At 35.5% G+C, this 21,204-nt stretch overlaps 1 protein-coding gene across 1 annotated transcript in view; it reads left to right on the top strand.

Annotated features, from left to right (window-relative positions):
• The window catches only part of LRP1B (LDL receptor related protein 1B), a 744,151-nt gene that overhangs the window by 576,096 nt on the left and 146,851 nt on the right, over positions 1-21,204 (top strand). Inside the window, exons 42-44 of the mRNA XM_063341107.1 lie at positions 8,091-8,280; positions 9,834-10,038; positions 20,666-20,858. Coding sequence (XP_063197177.1) covers positions 8,091-8,280; positions 9,834-10,038; positions 20,666-20,858 — 588 coding nt within the window. The remainder of the gene's footprint in view (positions 1-8,090; positions 8,281-9,833; positions 10,039-20,665; positions 20,859-21,204) is intronic.

Genomic DNA, 21,204 nt, shown 5'->3' on the forward strand with positions numbered 1-21,204 from the left:
CTTTTAACTATTTTGAACTTACGATATTATAACACCTGTTAACTAGTAATAATATATTGAACTATACTCAGAGGGTTACAGGTTACAGTTATACAAAATACTATTGTTTTTCTAATTTGTTGAGTTCCCTATATTTCCTTAAGTATATCATGTATCATTAATCCTTTGTTATGTTATTCCCCACTGACCGCGAGACAGTCCCTAAACCTAATCAAGGAGTAAATTATATCTAGGATAATAGAGGACAGAATATTGTAAATTTACATTTCTGTTGATGTGGGTTTCTTCAGCGAGCTGTCAGAGAATAACTACGGATGGGCTATATCCATTGTTGCAAAAAAAAAAAAAAAAAGTAATTGGAGGTAGATATAGATTTCCTCAAAGAAAGTTGCTGGCTATTTTTTCGCTCGTGAGGGAAAAAGGCGAAGTCATTATTTGAAGAAATATTATGGTCCACAAGAATGTAGACATAGGATTAAATACATAATTGCTGTATTTCGTAACATAAACCAGACTTGACTTTAAAAAGCTGATTATCACGGCAAATTATGATGATACTATCTACTACGGCTTGACTAGTCTGTTTTTTAAATGCTGTTAACTGGGAGCCAAAAATGCATATATATGCATATATGGGCAGGGCATAGTTCTGGAACAGGCTTACTGCTTTCAAAGTCACTTTTTCCCTCATTTGAACAAGTCAATTCCTTGTTCCGTGTATATTCAGGTAAAAAGGACCACAAAGGTAGTGGTGGTATTTCTGTTCTCTCACTGTGAGCTTCTGAGCTCATTTGTTTGATCCAGAAGTGAGCTAAGCTGCAAAGCGAAATGTACAAAAACCACCAGTGTGGATAGGTGACTGATTAAAAAAAAAAAAAAAAAAAAAACTAAAAACTAAAAAAAACCTAAAAAATCTAAAATTTGAAATGCTGCTATTAATTATCTCTTTCTTGGCATAAAAATTTTAGAGAGCTTTGCCTGAATAACTGAAAATTGTTATGAGAGTGAATAACGTATTTCTGTCAGTCTCCGTAATGACTTTGAAAACCAACAAAATGTTCCAGAAACACTGTACGACTTACTGATTGATCCTGTCAGGATCAGCTTTTCCTTCTGGTATCTCTGTCCTGTTTACATTATCGGCACTCTCTAAGTGACAACCTCCCACTGAGTGAGCGTGCAGGTATTCTCTCCGAGGCCCAGCTTCCCGTGCCTTGCCCGGCTCCAGAGTGGGCTGTACCAGGGCTGTCCCACGGGTGCGCTGGACCAGTAGCTAATGCACTTCACTGCACGGAAGTAGCATCCGTCTATCGTACGCTATTCAGTTGGGTGGTGAGTTCATGTAAGTGTGATTAAAGTCGTCGACCTTTGGGAAGAAGTGAGATTTCAGTATTGTACTTTCTAAAAAAAAAAAAAAGAAAGGGTGTTGTTTTTTTGTGGATTCTAAAATGAATTATCTCTTTAGATTGTTCCCAACGGATGTTCATGCTTTCCAATACTGGCTACCGCAGCGCGTTTGAAGGAATAATAAGGTTACATCCATGGAGATATTTATAGTGCCTTGAACTTAAGCTAGTTGTTGCCTTGAGGAACGCAAAGCCTTTGTTTATCCTATTTATTAAATTTAATAATTTTTAATGTGTAATAGCATAGAGCATGGTTTTATATGTAGGAGATACAGAAAATTATACAGATGTTTGCTGATTTATGGTATAATTTTAGCAAAATTTACATGTGCTCTAACATAAAATAATATTCTTAGGCTAAATATGGTAATAAAATAATTGTTTCTTACGGTTCAGAGTTGTTTATGCCATATTTGGTATTTAAGATTTCTCTTAGAATATACGATGGATTTGTTTTACATGTGACTGACAGAAGCAATTAAGAAATTAAATCGCCCTCTAATTTTTGAGACCAATGGAACTCGTTTTGCCTTTTTTTTTTTATTACAACTTATTATTGTTTTAGAACTTTTGTTAAGCAGAAAGACTTCCTGCTTTATGGCTACTTGAAGAGCAAAGTGGAAGAGTAAAGAATTATTTAAAGTTGTAATTGTGCAGTCAGTTAGAAATGTGAACTATAAACCCTTTTCTTCAGGTGCTTTATTGCTTGTGAGGCATTCTTTTCACCTCAGATCAAGTGGTGACCGCCTGTTATCTAGCACCATAATCGTCAACAAAGAGATTGACAGAAAGCACTGTCGTGTCCTGTGGCCGGTCTGGTGTACCAATTGACGGGTGGTATCCCGAAAGGTAAATTGGGAAAGCCAATCCACAGAATCAGTAAAGATCAAGCAGGTGTTTAATGTTACGTACTGAACATTAAAGCCAAAGTTCTGATATCAAAGTGCTGTTTATGCTCAATTTTATTACTTTGATGGCTTGTCAGTATTAAAAAAATTATGATGTTGACAGTTGTTCTCGCTTTACAACTTTGCTAAAGAAAAGGAGTGTGTAAAAATATGAAATTAAAGGGAAAAGGTAGCTGAACTGATGCAGTTCTTGTCAAAACCGGGGAAGTTTTGACTGTAAACTTTCCAGAGAATTTTAAAAGTAGACGATAGGAGATAAAAATCTTGGAAACGGAGAAATAATATATATGTTACATCATATATACATTACTTGGCAACAACTATTAGATAATTTAAGCTTTATGAATTTAGTATTTTTATTTTGTATTTGCAATAATGAGGGAGCTCTAATCTGCGTTCTTCAGTTATTGATTTGTTGCTTGTCTGTTCCCTGGGAAAGTCAGATGAAGATCAGCATGACAATATTTATAGGCTGCGTCTCATCTGTGGGATGCAATCCATCTTCGTTAAGTTCAGTAAAAGTGATAGATAGCATTTGGCAACGTAATGATGTGATCACTCTACCATTGCCTTTGTAAATCATAAGCTGTTGCATTCTCTTGTGTAGATATTTAATCAGTTATACACCCCATTACTGATTTAATTCAGAATGTCAGTGGCAGGTGAATAATGTGAGTATTTGTATATTAATATCATATTGTATTAATGTTCCTTTCATTTAAGTATGCTATTCATGTGAAAATCATAAACTGTTGCTTCATGGCTAGAATAAATTTAATCAGTGCTGTAGGCATCTAATGCCATCAGTGTTTTAATTCAGTATGTCAGTGAAACAAATGTGTTTCTTTTCATTTCCAGTTTCTTTATGCTTTACTAATTCAGAATATTATATGATGCTGTGAAACTATGAAGCTGAGAGTAAACAAATTGCTAATTTTCATCCTGTCAGTAGATTTTGGGACTGAATCCCCCAATTGTAGCACCAAATTGGATGAGTATATGTTTCTGATGTATTTTAAAGTAACTGAATATCTAACGAGAAATTAGCTTGGAAAAAAAAAATGCTCTAGAATATTCTTTAAGGATGTGTGAAATAAGTAAATATAAAATAATATCAATGCAAACTGGTAATGATATAATACTAGAATGCAGTTGCTTGGGGATCTTCTCCAGTGTCTTGTCTTTGGCAATACGAAGTTGCTAGAAGGTTTTAGTTTCAACGAACCACCTGAAAGTGGCTAGAGGACCATTTCTAGGTATGTTTGTGTCCTCAGTTGGCACCTGTATTAGCATTGATAAAAGGATTTATATGAATTTGGGGATTCTTCACTAACCTCAAAACCAGTTTATTGTAACCTAGAAACAATATAAACTAACAAAAAATATTCTATTAATATAATTTATTATACTGAAGATTTGCCTGAGTAGCGTAGTGGTGGTACTTCATCCAGCTCCTACTACATGCTAGTAAGAATAAAGTTAGCTGTAATTTCCGTTGTAAGAATTTATCTAAATCTTGGATCGCTGTAGCACCTTCTCTCTAGGTCTTATGCCATTGACTTTAAAACCACCTTACTCACAGATTTCTAGAAGTTCTAAATGATTCTCCTCTGTGTTGGTGGCGTTCTCAATTACATAAGTAAGGAACATGATAAAACTAAAGGGTTATTGGCAAATAAAAGAGTGTTTGGTGTTAATCCTTCAGAATTTATACTTTTGGTGCAGCTAAGCAGACACACTTGGTATGTGTTTGCAGCAGACAGTTTTATATTTAATTAGAGTTTTTTTCTTGTCTTACATCGAGGCAATTGAATTCCTCTGAAAGATTTTTTTTTGTTTAATAACAAAACACGTATCTTTTTACTCTGAATTTTTGTGTTTGTGGTGGTTACGAAACCATTATCATCCACAGGCTTGTAACCTGAACCTTTCGATAGTTTCAGATTTAATTTTCTTGAAGATGTGATCATCTAATAAGGAGCCCTCTCTTCTTCTTTGAAAAGCATATATACATCAAGCAGTTCCTGAAGTTTTATTTGTGATAAAACATTTCCCTAATTGGATATCAGATGTTTTCTTTCAGGCAGCTTTTACAGCCTGTTTCTGTTGCTGGGTTATTTTCAGATTATATGGGGGTTTTTTTTGTTTGGTTGGTTCTTTTTTTTTCTTTTCAGTCACAGTCTTAATCATTGAAATTTCCATTAAGATAGAGATTTCTTTTTTTTTTTTTATCCTAGCTTCTTTATTTTCTTTTAAAGTTGCTGCTGCTTTTCTGTTTTAAAGAAAATGTTTTATTGACTGCTTTGTTTCAGTTCTGCTCCACTCAGAACATAAGTATGTATGGCAAGGTTTTCCAAAACTGCACATTTTAGATATTTTGTTAAAACAAGAGGAAACTGCATTTTTCATCTGTATGCTAGAAGTTTGCTTGTCTCCATACATGGCATAACTTTCCATGACTCCGTTTTCTCAAAATTTAGAAATTTCCATTTTATAAATAGTAATTTTGAATGAAACCTTCTGTCACACGTTACAGACCCTGATAGGGAGTTGCAGTATGATGTGTTAATCCAGTTCAAGAATGTGAAGCTGTACTTTCTGATTCCTGTAGAAAAAAATGAGTTCTTCTCTTAAGTATAGAAATTACAAGTAAACCTACATCGTGTATTTGAAGAGCACTTTCATCGTTCCAGTTGTGTTCTAGTTCATCACATCTAGCTGTGGCAGGAACAACAAACAACATCATTATCTTTTGTCTACTACAGAAGAGTTTTAGGCGATGTTGTATAAACAGTTTGCTTTCAAATTTCTTGACAGATTCAGACAAGGAACAAAACTGAAGTTGATAAAAATTCAAGAGGTTACATGAGGGAATTGCAATTTATTTTTTTATAGTCATCTTTCAAATGAAGAGCAGCATTTGCAACAAATCTTAGCGAAATCCTCATGTCCGGAGGACTGTGTCTTTCACCACAAGACAAAGACTTGATGACATTTTTCTAAAAACTTCCATAATAAAGATGAGGAAACACTTGAAATTCACAGATATGAAAGGTAAAACCAGGGCAATAAATGCTCTGATGGCTTGTTCATTACAAACAAAGTGTAGAATTGGTCAGAAAATGTCAATACATCTTCTGTCATTTCTTAATAGAGTACCCTGAGCTGGAAGGGACCCACAAGGATCATTGAGACCAATTCCTGACTCCGCACAGGGAAGCCTAAGAGTTAAACCATATATCTAAGAGCTTTGTTCAAATTATATTCTAAGAGTGTTGATTTTAGTAAATTGGGATTCATCATATAATTAAAATAGAAATTAGTAGATTAAGTTAGAATTGTATTCCTGACTCTTTATTTTAACATTTATCACTCTTACTGAGTTTTCTTTTAATTTCACAGTTAGTGGAAGATTTGCAAGAAGTGTCCCAGACGTAGATCAGAGCCCATGTCTAAACTGCACAGATTTCTGCCCCTGGGAATGATCCGTGGGCCCAAACGAGGGAGGGGGGTGGTTCATGTACACAGTGCTTGGCCTGGTGCCACTAGGATGATTTGGGCTGTCTGGGTTTTCTTTGAATCCTATGCCGTGTTTCTCTGGCTCTGAGATATCATCATTTTTTTAGGATTTCTTCTGTCTCATGCTGCCTAAAATTGTGTGCTGGCTGTATGTCAGTCCTAAGGGTGATATTTTGATCATAGAGTCACAGAATGGTTTAGGTTGGAAGGAACCTTAAAGATCATCCAATTCCAACACCCTGCCCTGGGCAGGGACACCTCTCACTAGACCAGGCTGCTCAAAACCACATCCAGCTTTTTTGCATGTCCTGATGCATGGTGTGAGAAAGTTAAGGTGTGTTTGAGGTGTAGAGATTTTAGTATTTGGAAGGTCTCTGTAGGCTAAAGGAACAAAACCTCATGTGGTCTTGTTTATACTCCCAAAAGAAAATTTTTTTCTGAAAGAGCAGCAAATTTTTTGCCAGAAGAACACCTCCATTACATCTCAGGAGGAATTAGTTGTTTCATTCCAGAAGGTAGCCCTGGTGTAATGCAATGTTCATGTGGTGTGGGTGCTCGGGGGTGCAAGACCCAAGAATGAATTGATTTTCTCAGTTCGTAGTACAGACAGACATACCCAGAAGCTGCAGAAACCATAGCTGATAATGAGCCTGCGTTCAGACAGGTTCTAACTGGTTTTAAAATACTTCAGTAGGTGTTTGCCCATGTCTGTCATGGTGGTTGAAGGAACTGCTTATCTTTGATTTTTAGTTGGTGATTTCTGAAATAAAAAATAAAACCTTTGCGAAATCTCAATACATTTTTGTTGCTTCAAATTCAAAATAAACTAATAAGACAACTAAATATTGCATTTAAAGAAAGAATACTTATAACTCATTCACCTTTCTGAAAACTAGAATTCTTATCTGAAGGGTCATCTTTGCAACGGTCAGTAGAATTTTTTGAAATTTCAAGTTGCCTTCAATGCGACTTTAAAGTTAAACCCAGTCACTTTCTTGAGTTGCTTGTAAGTGAGCTGAATATGTCTTTTTTTCATAAATTCTCCTTTGTAAGCAGGAAAACCCATTTTTGATATATTCACCTCCCTTTAATTTATTTTTTTCTGTTCTTTCTTCTTTAAGACAAGTTACTGAGACTTTTCGACAGATATATCATGAAAATGTACTCAGAAGATCTCCAAATGCTTTAGAAAGAGAAATAGAAAAAGCTGATAAATAATTATTTGTCTTATAGTTTTGATTTATTGGCCTCACTTTTGATTTAGTGTTAGCACTTTCGGTGTGATCAAACATATTTCTCTTCTGTGTATATGAATTGCATGCTAAAAATTACATCTTCCAGCTAGCTGAATGTAAATTGTAATAACGAGCGTAGTGTAATCCTTATTATATTTCTAGGTTTTTGCCTTCTGTAGTTCATTAATAAGCTGCATGAACCTTCTGGTCCAAAAGTATTTGTTTCTAACAAAATAATAAGTGAAGTAATCAACGTACATTTCTGTAGTAATTCAAAAATAATGGTAGGACATAATTACTTCTATTTCTCACAGTCTGTCACTTTTATATATTGGAATCAGATTCAATTTATCTTTTCTGGACATTAAATATATGTTTTAGCTGCTTATTAATATTTGCCTTTGTTTCTAGCTCACAATTTTTCATAGAGAATGAAAGTGTGTGGTATTGTGGCTTATTAAAACGATGTATCGATGCTGAGACCTTCAGAGTTTGTCTTTTTTCAGTATTTTTCAGGCGTTTAAAAAAAATCAACTATAGTTAATAACAAAAGGACACCTTGATCCCTATTAATGTAATTTGTATCTGTGTTAGAAAATATATCGAAAGATAATGCTAAATAATACAAGTAATTAGAGAAAACATGCCTGAGACTTGGCTTACATGATGTTTGAAGTTGTGACTAAATTATTGCTGTCTTGAATAAATGGTTATTATTTCTAATGTATTATCTGGGGACGCTGTAGTAAAAATATTAATTTAATGAGCATTAGAGTTTACAAATATAGTCCAGGGTTATTAATGATGATCTTGCCCTCTATGGTTTTTTTTTATTTAAATTTATAAAAAACCAATAAGCCTTTTATTCCAATTAAAACCTAAACAGGTGAAATGATAAAAGAACTGACAGTCAATAGGCTGAATTACTCTGTGATTCTGCAGGATCAACTTCAAGGAAAAAGAAGAACAAATGTCTTGTTAGAAGGAGTTTTATTTGCTCTGTCCATAACCATGTCTTCCAGATGTTGGGTCAGTGGAGGGACTTGCTTACCATAGAGCTTGGGACACTCTCTATTGGACCAGTTCAACCACATCCTCCATCACAAGACACACTGTTGACCAGAGACGTCGAGGAGCTTTCAACCGGGAAGCAGTAATAACAATGTCTGAAGATGATCATCCACATGTGCTAGCTCTAGACGAATGTCAAAAGTATGTATTATATCTTTCTTACCAGATTTTAATTTTTGCCTGATGTCAAAGACACAGCACCACTTCTTTATTTCACAGTCAACTAATATTGTTGAACTCCGTGAAGGTTAAGTAGATTTCTTGGTTTAGGAGACAAATGTTAGTACTAACTTTTAAAAGCAATTGCAGAATTAAGATATTTTATATATGTTTTTATCAGCAGCCTGGTCTAGCGGGAGGTGTCCCTGCCCAGGGCAGGGGGGTTGGAACTAGATGATCTTGAAGGTCCCTTCCAACTGGAACCATTCTGTGATTCTGTGATATTTGAGATCAAATAATCATTATATTTTCATGGAATATTAAAAAAAATTTGTGCTTGTCTCAAGAAAAGTGAGCTAAATGTAGATTATAAAGAGCAATCAGTTTACTAATTTCTTTTGTCAGACATGTTACTCTCATTGTTTAAATAAAATCAAAATGAATTTAAGCCTTTATGAAGAGGAATCTGAGTTTCTTGTGTGGCAAACTGATAGGCCCATGTGTCTATCGCAAAGATCAGTGTTTTATAAAATTATATAACAAGAGATGTACATTTATGGAGCTTGTGGACAACATCCTGGAAAGCAGCCTAACTTAGTTCCCTTCTTGCCACTCTCAAGAAAACTGTATTTCCTAGTAAGCTTTATATTTCTACTTCAGCCTTTTGCTAATAAGCGTCTTAAAATTCAAGTTACTACTTCTTCCACTGTCGTCTTTGTTAATTCTGGAAGAAAAGCAACCTGATGTTTCTGCTTCTTTTAATTATCTCCCCTTTGGGAAGGCTAGGCTACATTTCTGCCTTATTATGTTCTATTTTTAATTTGTGATAGCTGAATGTACGATGTTGCATGGGTAGTCGAGGAGGTTATTTCCATGTGTGACTTCACGTACAGTTTATGCAAATGAGGAGTATATACTGTATTGTGAAATATGATTTATCTAGATGTCATAAATCAACTAAATACCGGTGAAGACTGCAGTGACAGAATGTGCGGGTTCTGATCAGTGTATAAATTACAGCCACAGCTCATTTTGTCCACCCTTGTTTAACCGTAGCAAGGGGCCGATTGTGCCTCTTGTAGAGCATATTAAGGTCACTTGATTCCCCATTATCATCCTTCTACGTACCACTCCTTTGGTCTGTATCACTGTTCTAATATGGGAAAAGCTGCAGTTTACTTTCACTGTTAGAAATTGCTAATAAACACATTAGCCGAATTAAGTTTATATTGCTAAGCATCTTATATCTATCTGTAATGGTATATTAGTGTAGAGACATGATCAGAATTGAACAGACCTGTGAAGAGCAAAAATATCTGTACTTGTGTACAAGTTAATGAAGTGTGATACTGCTAGATAATTTATAGGATGTTGGCTATCGCATTTTCTTATTCCACATTGATTATCACAATTACTTATAGATGCCATTTGCAATTGTCTACGAAGGCATATGTTTTTTCTGTTGCTCATTTCGTAGAGAATTAAATTATAAAATGTATCTCATGGTTTTGTTTGTTATTTTGATTTTAATACAGCTTAATGTTTTGGACTAACTGGAACGAGCAGCTTCCAAGCATCATGAGATCTACCCTCTCGGGCAAAAATGCACAGGTTATCATTAGTACAGATATTCTGACACCAAATGGACTTACCATTGATCATAGGGCGGAGAAACTTTACTTTTCAGATGGCAGCTTGGGAAAAATTGAGCGGTGTGAATACGATGGATCACAAAGATATGTAAGTAAAACAAAAATCCCAAACATATTCGTTGTAAATCTGCTTTTTTGCATTTTTTAGCATCTTTAAAATGAAAATGCTACAGAAAGATCATTAGTTCCCTGAGTTTCTCCTAATATTAGTTGTATATTAGATTTAAAACTGAAAACACTTCTGAGCTACAAGTAATGCTGCGTTAACACATTGCGGTTTCTGGATGGTCTGGAGATGCAGACCCTTACCACTAAATCTATTTCCCATGGGTTTTGAGCCTGAAGCATCACCGTCCTAAATGATCTGTATCAGCTTGAAAAAAGTCTAGAACTTCATTAGATGAGGTAGAGAAATGTTCTGCTTTACATAGGCTGATTATAATTTTCCTTCCAGCGCCAAACTTTTCTGAATGCACTAGAATTTCTTTGTGCAATGTTTGAGTGTTACTCTACAACTCTGTTTTTTTTTCTTTTCTACCTATTTGTTTTCAGATACATTCAACTGCACTCCATTACTCTTTTATCATAATACCTTTTGGTCCTTGAGTGCTCTCTTAGTTTCAGCTGGAGTAGACCTTTTGCTTGGCATATGCAGAAGGCATTTGATGTGTGCTCATGATTTTGTTGCATGTTTAGCTCTGTGTTTCTCATATTTCATGAAGTCTTCCTTTTGGGGATTTGGTACCTCCCAAAGTGCATGATAAAATAAATGAAGGACGTGTTCTGGCTTGTATTTTCAATAACCAGCTTTACAAGATAATGTTTAGTACATTAGGACACTTTCATAGCTATTAATGTTAAAAAAATTCCTTCATATACTGTATAAAAGCTTTGAAATCTTTCTGGATCTTAAATAGGAATTACGTGGGGGTTTTTTTGGAATCTTATTGCGGAGAAGTTCCCCATACTTTGTTTAAACAAAATTTCCTTATCAGAGCAAAATAAGAGAGCCAAGCTTGTAACGGCAGAAGTAAAATCAGCATGAAGAGGCATGTAGCTTTGGGTCGTTTCTTTTCTCCTTCGCTTTTAATTTGTGTAAATTAACCACAGCTCACTAATGTTTTCAGATGCAGTAACTATATCAGAACCTGGACAAACCAAAGCTACATAGATGCTAAAGTATACAATCTCTGACTATTTGCTGTGAAAATTGATGACTTTCTGAGTTTTTTTGTGAATCCACCTGTGTATCTGAGAATAATATACAGAAGGCAGTTTGGTGGTTTACTTTGGGTTTGATTTGTTTTTCTTTTATTTTATCACTTGGGAGATAAGAATGGAAGTACTATCTTCCCTTCTTTCATATTATTCCTTGGGTTTTATCCTTTAATTATATCGTGATTCCAAATGTTGTACAAAATCTGTACTTTTTATTTAAATTTGGGTCATACTTTCAGAGATGATTCATGTCAGTTAGATCTGTGTGTCCTTCAGTTATTGCTGCACCTTCTGTCAGGTAATGTAACAGAACGGCACGTGGTCTTCCAGACGTACGTGTGGTGGATCTGTATTGAACCGGGTAACAGCTCAGTAGTGTTTGCAGAATCGTTTATTATTCTCTCTCTTACATTAGTAAATATAAGCAGTCAAAAGTGTTAGCTGAGTTGTATGCAATGATCTTGGAGTTCCTACTTAAAATACAAAAGGATCTAACTAGTTTAAATGATCTCTGTTTAGTTTCTGCCATTTGATGTTTTTCTGAAATCCTGTTTCATTCATCAGTTCTCCTAAAATATATTCACTCTTATCTGTTCTTATTCCTGACTGATTTGAGTAATTATGTATCTGGAAGGTACCTCAGTTTGCTGTCTACCACATTAAAGTGTTTTTTCAAATGGAATCTTGAGGGACTTGTTGCCATATTAAAATACAGGTATAGGAAGTATAGGTAGAGGAAATTACCTGGTTTTCTCATACTCATCAGCTTTCTCAAGTATTTCCTTTGTAGGACTTTGATCACAATTTGAAAGTTCTATATTACGTTGTCCTCCTGTTGACTTCCTGGCCCCTTTATATTCTGTTTTGTTGTAATTTTTGAAGACTAACAGTATATTTGAGATTTTTTTTTTATATTATTCCATCACGCGATGTATTCATCTACATTATTATAATTGTAAATGACAAACTCCTGTCTTGAAGTACAGTTCATTGGTCAGTTAAAAACACCGACTTAAAAGACATGCAACTTTTCTTTCTTTCACAAGTAGGAACTTGTGCTAATACTCCATTGTGCTTGCCTGCAAGTTTCTTGCAGATTCAGACACTTATTCTTTAACTTAAGAATAAGTTACTAGAGCTTAAGGATGTACATAAATACTTATATTCATGCCATTTTATTCCAGTGATATGCTTTGTGATTTGATTTTTCTCTATCTACTAATTACATGTCACTGATATTTTTGTCATATTTATTAGGGAAAAGGAGGAAAAAAAAAATCTCATGTATTCTTTTTTTCCTCATCTAGTTCAACAGGGATTCTTAAACTAGTTTCTTATACTTTTTTCAGTTAGAATTAATTCTTTTTTCCTATTCAGTAGCAGTGCTTCAGCAGATTTACTTAGCGCCATGTAGATGCACTCTTACTGATACAAGAATGCCAGAATCCAACCATGAAATTGTATTATTGATCTGGTGAAAAAATATTTCCAGGGCAGCTGTTTTTATTCATTCGTTCATATGCTGTCCAGCTTGACGAGATCTCTGGTTTCTATAACTTTAGGATAATACAAGTAATAATCATTCCAACCTTCTGGTGATCTGAGATTTCTCAGGGTGTTTCAGCAAGGTCCTGCCATCAACCACCCCTCAAAAATAGTTAAATAGATCGTCCTTTTCCTCACTCGCTCTGCTCTGTTGCTTTCTGGTTTCACTTAGGTTAACAAAGGCAGAAATTGTATAGTAGAACATGAAATGCTAATGTAACGGATGTTCTTCCAGATAGCAGCTTCTTTCTTCATTCCACTTACCACAATAATCTAGTACAAGGAATGGGTAGAAAATAATTTAACAGTATTGAATTGACTCTTTTAAGTGGAATGTAAGAGTTTATTGATTTTGTGTTACGCTGATATTTTAATACTGGTATTGGCTGCTGGAATACTCTTTCGAGTTCGGAAATTTTTTTTAGTAACTTTTGTTCCTTTTTATTACTTAGAAGATACGCAGGGTACTGGGTTTTTCTAACACTTCTTGTTGTGCTCTGTCAGATCTTCCTGTTTAGAAAGCGAACGTGGCAATTGCTTCTTTCGCAATCCCTTTCCCATTTTCTTCCATGTTAGCTCCTGCCCTTCGTTGGATTTAATATTGTGGCCATAACTGGTTTTAGCTGCTTAGTGCTTTAATATTCTTTAATTACAACATTTTTTTCAGGAACAGAGAGATTGAGCCATCAGCAAATAAAGCTGATTTTGTGTTTTAGACTTATTTTTCCAATAAATCATGAGCTATTTTGATTTTTTCCTTTTCTTCAGTGTTGAGTATTTTGTAACATTTTACATATCAAGTATCTAGAAATATAGTTAATTTCCTGTAAACAGAAGTCTGTTTATTTTCTAACATGCAGGTTGGAATGTTTTGATATCAGTTGTGGTTTTGTTGGCCTACAGGTGTGATTGTTCAAAGCATTATGGTTCTAGAGGTGTCTCCAGTAATTATAACCTTTGTGTAATGGCAACCTCCCAGAAACTGTAATTTTTAATTTCTAGAATGTATGTTTTTATTCTGTTGGAATTGTGTATTTAAGCAATTAAACAAGTTCTGAAGTTGGTGTTCAATTTCCATTACCTTCAGTAACATTTTATCAGATCAGTTCTTCCAACTACTAAATGCAGAAATGGAAGTTGAAGGCTTGGCTGTGCATTTATGAAAAACTTGACTTTATGACTGACATCTAAAACTACTTTTCAGACATGTCATTATACTTATGTGTAGTACAAATATGATTGAGGACAGCAAAGTAATTTTGGTCAGCTTTTGGAAGGTATTCGCGATGACATCAATGTTACCTTGGGAAGTAGCTGAATAACTCACAAAGGCAGGATAGAAGCGAAATCAGCCAAGGTATCCAGCACGGAGACAAAGCATGCAAAATATTAACAATTAGAAATGTAGAATATCTAACCCCATTAAAATCAGAACGTGCTGAAAAATCTTAGAAAAGATTATCGCTAGATCTGAACGTGAGCAGTTACAAAAAGATGCAGGTCCTGAATGTGTTTCTGAGTTGAAGAATCACATTGCTGTATTCTCTATATACTAATAAATAGTCAGATGTGAAAACTAACCCGAAGGAAAATAATGTCAACTAGAACGCAGATATTTTAATAAACTTGGATGGTTGTCTAGAAATAAAATAAAATTGAGCCTACTCTCCACAGAGAAATTATTTCAGCAGTTTCTACTGCTTTCTTGTGATTTGGTGAAACTGCAGTAGAAGCAATAACAGTAGAGAAACAAGAAATGCTAGTAAAAATTTATACAGTTGGCACAACATGCACAGTTTACCACCTAGACATTTAAGTTCATCGTGTTTTGCCTCTCCTGTTGCCCCTATTATGTTAGTTTATTGTTAGGTTCCAGGCTTTTTAATCAATCCATTCTTTCTTTCTTTGAAAAGCGGCTCATGTGGTGTGGATAATCTTGGAAATTAATGGTACTAGAAGTGAAGTTGTGGTGAAATTTTTAATTTTTTCTGTTCAGCAGTATAAATACATTAGTTATAGCAGGAATATTCTCTTCTTGATTCTTTTCTCTTGTAAATCTGATCAAAAAGAATTGTTGTTTCTTAACTTTCCAAATGTCCATGTTTCGCATTAACATTGGTCGGAAAAAGTCCAGAACCAAAATAAAGGGTGAAACATTCCCCCTGCTTCTAGGGAGTTCACTCCATTGACGAGTTCCTTGTTCTGAAGTAGTTCTGTAAAGTCATTCTAAGATTGAACCTAACGAAAGTGATTCCCTAACCAATGGCAATAAAATCTTCTAATGCATTTGAGCTGGGTGGCTGGATGACACAAATACAACACTGTTGGTTTGGGACTGTTTGCTGAAATATCTTGATGTCCAGTGTTGGAAGCTGTCACATCCCACTCTCAGTAAAGAGGGGGGGGTAAGTGACTTCAGATTCATAAATTCTCAACGGTGCAGACTAAGGTGAGATAAATCTCAAGGTCCATATAGAAACATTTATTAGCTTACCAAAATGGTTAGTAGAGGTCTTAACAAGTCCACGATAATTAATTTGGTATATAACGAATTATGGCAAGTGGTGAGGTGTGCATTGTGTTACTTAACAACAGGTATAGGACAACTTATGGCAAGCGGTACTTAAGGTCGTTACTTAACAACTCTAACCGTTACTTAACAATTCTAAGAGAAAAGAGAAACTGAGGGATAGAGAAAGGAAAAGATGGAGAAAAAGACAGAGATAAAGAGATCACTGGTCCTGGTTCCAGCGTCTTTTTCAGGGAATCTTCCCAGGCATAATCTTCGTCTTTCTTGGGAAGAATCTTCCCAGGCGCAGTCGTCTTTCTTGGGAAGAATCTTCCCAGGCGCAGTCGTCTTCTATTGTTTCTTCTTTGTTCCCCCCTAGGGGCACTTATTTTCCCCTTTTATGTTTGCTGAATTAGCACAGTCCACCCCCGGTGCTGAGGACATCCTCATCTCAGGTTTCTCCCTTCTCCCTGGTGACCTGTAGCATGATTTGCGTGGAGAGACGAGTGACATAGTCATACATGTTTAGCGTGATCTCTATAATCTTCATTAGCATATGCAGGGTGCGCGCTTTCATATGCATTTCACAGATAATAAAGCAAAGGTCAGTCATGGGACACAATGGCCTTGAGAACTGAGAACTAGCAACCTCACCACACGAGTGGCAGAACTATCCTGTCTTCAGAAGACAGTTCTCCCACACTTTCAGGCGCCAGAAGTGTGAGCCTTATCAGTTCTTTGAAGGCCAGGCCTGCATTATTTATTTCCTTGTGAGTGTTTGAGGCATTCCATTGAAGTCTTGGAGGGCCTTCTACCCCTCGTCAGGGAATTTACAGCCCATCCCTTACAGTAGCCTGGTAAAAATTAACTGAAAGAAGGAATTAATGAAAAGATGAAAATAATCTCTAAGGCTATGAAGAATCAGATTATTTGTAATACTTCAGAATCCCACAAAATTCTAGAGGCAGAAATAAAGGTAACATTAGATTAAGTTCTCCATTGTCATTTATGATGTTGAAAATAAGTGTGTAAGTAGTAAGCGTGATTAATAAATATCTATTAACTGTAATTAATACACATGTAGTTGCAAAAAAACCTGGTTAATATAGTAAAAATTTACAGAGATGCATACTTTCCATTTGAATGGCACTGAAAAGTACAAGCCTGCTCTAAAGAGTTGCTTAATATATCGTTCAACCGAACTGCAAATCTAAGTAACAGCTGGAACGCTGCAAATTTAGCTTTGCCGTTTGGTTTTCTGTGTCTAGCACGGAGAAACAAAAATTAATTCTTGAAGAGGAAGCACTTCTGATTTTGTTGCATCTGACTTGGACAATTCTATGGAAACAGGATCTTAGTGTTCTTGGTAAATGTGGTATTCTGGTATGTCCTTTGTATCCTTTGCTATGTGATTGCACTTCAAGTTGTTATGAACGTATTTTTGAAGATACAATAAATGAAAAGAAAATCTATGCATTAAAGATATGACAACGATGAAAATATGGTCTTTATTCAGGCCAATCAACAAAAAGCATGATTATTTTTAGTAGGATATAACAGTGATTGGCACTGTTCTTCCACAAAACCCAACTTAAAACTAGACTAGAAATTTGTTTGATTTCTTTTATTTTATGTCTTCCTTTTGAAAGAATGAAATACGTTGGCTAATTTTAGATTAATGTTTTCTGTATAAGTTGGTTCTGTCAGGCTGAGTTTTCTGATATTCATCTAAAATGTTATTTATTTTTAGATTACTGATACTGCTTTATACTTGTGTAATGATTTTATTATGCAATAGACTTTAAATTCTCATTAACTTCAATCTTTTTAAGTGTAGTTTTCTGTACTAGCTTTGTCATTCTACTGTAGACAATCTGCAAAGAGATTTGGATATCTGTAGAAGAGCAAAAAGCCCTGAAAAAGCTTTTAAAAGCTTCAGTAGATGGCACTGCCCGTTTATTAAGCCATTTAGTAGAGTTAAAATACTTAAGATCAACTCGTATTTTAAGCTGATGCATTAACTTTATGCACTCATCTTTAAAAAAAACCCAACCCTGTCTTTCTCTAAAAGTGAAGTGTAGTCGTGGTAAGAATTGTTATGAATCTAATTCTTACTGAGACTTTAATAAGAGTTTTATATAAATCATTCAAATATTAGTATCCTGGCACAAATTCTTGTCCACCTAACGTGTGTACCCGACTGGCTTCTCCCCTTTTATAGTCATGTTCTTCTAGAGAAACTGCTACACGTACCTCAAATTTAGAGCAGCTGCATGTTAAAGCAGAAGCTATGTGGAGAACTTAAAAATCAGAACTTAAAAAAGAAAGGATTATAGTTAAAATTAAATTGCCCCGCTACTTGTGACATTCCTCCCCTAGCCCCCAGTCTCCTTGTCTCTTTCCAGGAAGCAGAGAAAACTTTTAATCTATTATTCAGAGTTCGAAGTACAGGCTGGAACTGAATGGTGGCGTCATTCAGTATTAAAACCCGTGGTGTGCTATTGGATGTGTCTGACTTCGCTGGTTCAGGTGGAGGGGATGGTAGGGCTGTCTTGTTCAGGTTTCCTTCATGTTTTAAAATTGTACGTATATTGTTGCAATTTTTAGTATCAACTTAGACTTATGATAAAATATGTCAAGACAGGATCTTTATATGATTGATTTTGTTTCATACTGTTAAGAACCTCGTTTAAAAAAAAAGTAGAAAAAAATAATCTGTTCAGTTCAGATCTTTGTAATGCAGAATGGCGATACATTCCTACATTCCTTTTTTTCCAATGTGTTCACATTCATTCAGTACCACATTTGCCTCCAAAAACATTGCTGATGACCATAATTATTCTTACTTTTCTCCTGTGCCACAGGGTGCATTTTGGCAGTTTCTGTCCTTCGTAGAAGAGGTCTTAAGTATTTTTACAGTTCTGCAATAGTTTGGGGGAGTGCATGAATGTGGCCTTTGTGAATTAAATTTCTCTGACATTGTGATCAATATTGTTCTGGACTAAATTTGATGGTTGAGGTTGTACTTTCTAGTTCTCTTTACCTGTATATTGTCTGCACGTGTTAGAAAGTTATTCCATGTATGGCACTCTGTGTAACATAGATGCTCAGTTTCTTATGGAACTGTTCTCCAAAAGTTCTTATGGAACTTTTCTCCTCTGACTCAGCATATACAACGGCTCTCCCATTTCAGCACTTTCTGCATCCTTAACTGAACAACAGGCAGCATAGACTGTAGTTGTGTGATTGCGCATTAACCGGGCATTATGTTTGTGTTGATAATGTGCTTCCAGATGGGGTACATAAAGGTTTTTGCCTGTATTATCGTAAGTGGGAGCACTGCTTTGTGTCATTTGTTGCTACCCAGCCACCACTTCATATAAAACTTGCTATAAGTTGATTATCTTGGAGTTTTTTACAGTTTGAAACCACAATTTTTCTTCTGGTTGAATGGTGATCACTGATTCTGCATTGAGTTTCCTCTCTGTTATGTATTTGAGTACATGCATTCCCTGAAAGACTGTGGCAGTTGTCTTATGTCTTGATCCAAAGCTTATCTGATTACTATCAATAACTCAGAGGAATAAATCTGCGAAGTGCTTGTATTGGCTTCCATCATTATTTTTGTCAGAGACAAGCAATCAGCAAGAAAAAAGGAAGCAGGGAGTATCGGGCAGACCCATTTATGCTTCTTACTCCTCCTGAGCCAGCCAGGTGGGGCCATCTGAGGAGGATTTCAGTATGGTCACAGTGTAGGAACCTGCACTTTCGTTACATGATCCTGCTGGTGAGTCTGCAGCTATCTCTGTCCAGAGCTACAGACACCGCTAGGAAAATGAACAAGCGAGCCGTACAGAATAGAAGATTTAGAAACATAGATAACTTACAACAGGTTTGATACACAGCAAATGTGCTTGACACTGAGTCCTTAGGAATTAAACGTGATTTGACAGGTAACCAAAGGATGAACAGACTTTTAAAGAAGACTTTCATTTTCAGTTACTTCTGATCATCCAGCAGCGCTATCAAGATTTAAAAAAAAAAGAATAAAAATTTGTCAGTCATTTTCAGCATTATTCTGTAAGGCAGAATGTTAAAAGGGTTGTAAAGTTGGCCAAAAGCGGGCAGAAATAGGAACTCTTTCTTTTGGATGCTAAAATAAAACCAGTGTCCTTGGATAGTGCTGTGACATTATAGATGAGACCCCGGAGAATGACATGCTCTGAGCATTAGTGAACAAATGTTCCTGGATGTTAGCTTTTGTGACCCCTTATTTGGATCTCAGATCTCCCAAGCTTGAACAACGATGACCAGTTCTGTAACGAATTTCCATTCCTTTGTTACAGTTTGAGAAAAATTACGACAGTGCTACAGAAGACAGAATGCTGAACGGAGTAGTGCCTTCTTTAGCATTGACTGTGACAATAAGATCCTTCAGGCTGGGATAGTTTTACAATTATCATGGAGAACAAATAGAGGGTTGCAAAATCCGCATGGCCAGATTTTGTACAGATCTTTTACAAACATATGTGATTGTTGTCTTTTTTTCTGAAATGTGTCTGAATATGAATAGCATAGGCTTTTAAGAGTGTGTTCTGAAAAGTATCTTACAGTAAATTGCAAAAGTGATTTTTTTTGCCACTAATACATTTCCATCTGTCTTTTAATACTTTTAATTTTGAAAAAAAGGTTGGCTAGAGAAAAGCTGTCCTCCTGGGACATTTATCACTGGAAAAAGTATTTGCTGGTTAAACCTTCTTCCAAATATGCAGAAATATATAATGTGCCTAGTGGTGCAGAATTTGTTATAATTATCTGATTAATAAGTAATTTTGTCATTATATCTGTAAGTGAATTTAAACTTGGCCAGGAATGCTTCTGTGCACTGGAATACAGTTATTTATGTGAGCAAATTGTCAAAATGTTCACATGTCTCAATTTTGCCTGTGACTGAGGAGATATTTTTTTTAAATTGGGAGACAATTACAAAGCATTTCTTGTCTTGGTTCTAATGTGATCATAGTGGTGAACAAGCTTCAGTTCTGAAACATGCTTCTGGCTTTGATTCATAAAGACTCGGAGTTTTTAGACTTTCAGGCATGCTACAGTACCTCTTTTTCTCTCTTCTGTTCAGGCTGTTAAGCAGGTAGTGTGCTGTGTAGATATTTTTACAAGCACATTTCGTTAAACTGTGATTTTTTTACTTAAGGAAATAGACGCCTGGATTTCTGAAACTTGGACGTATCGATAAATAGTAAATTAACACTCGTAGCATCCTTTTAACACATTTTTGGTGCTGCTGTCTCGTTTTTGCAGGTGCTGTAAATGTAGAAGAATTAAGTGTTTTGTCTATGGGTGATGTGAGTCAGTTTGCACTTTCAAAACGTCTTATTTGGCGACAACATTCCTTCTCACGTTTCTCCTCTCTACTTATGTATTTTAGGTAATTGTCAAATCTGGACCAGGTACCTTTCTCAGCCTGGCTGTATATGACGATTATATCTTCTGGTCAGACGGAGTGAGGAGAGCTATTCTGCGTTCCAGTAAATATACAGGAGGAGATACAAAAGTTCTTCGTTCTGATATCCCGCATCAGCCAATGGGCATTATTGCTGTTGCCAATGATACTAACAGTTGTAAGTTACACAGCAAGATACGCTATCTTGGTAATTCCAATATCGTTCATTTCAAGAATTTTACTTAGTCTTAACCAAGTTAAAATATTTCACGGTGTTTCATAAATTCTTTTTGTTGTAGGAACGGTTAATAAAAGATGGGATAAAACCTCTTCCCCAAGTAAATAAATGTTATCGAATGACCACTTTCTACTATGGACATTGTGCTCATTTGACAGCAGTTAAATCATTTCCTGTCAAATATCAGCAGTTTTGAATGTTGTGGGTTTTTAAATTTATTATATTCAAGGTAACTCCATTTGTTTATCTTTAGTATGCTAGCATCTGAGGCACGCTGACATTTTCA

The sequence above is a fragment of the Chroicocephalus ridibundus genome, chromosome 7 (assembly GCF_963924245.1).
Source record: "Chroicocephalus ridibundus chromosome 7, bChrRid1.1, whole genome shotgun sequence".
Lineage (NCBI taxonomy): Eukaryota > Metazoa > Chordata > Aves > Charadriiformes > Laridae > Chroicocephalus > Chroicocephalus ridibundus.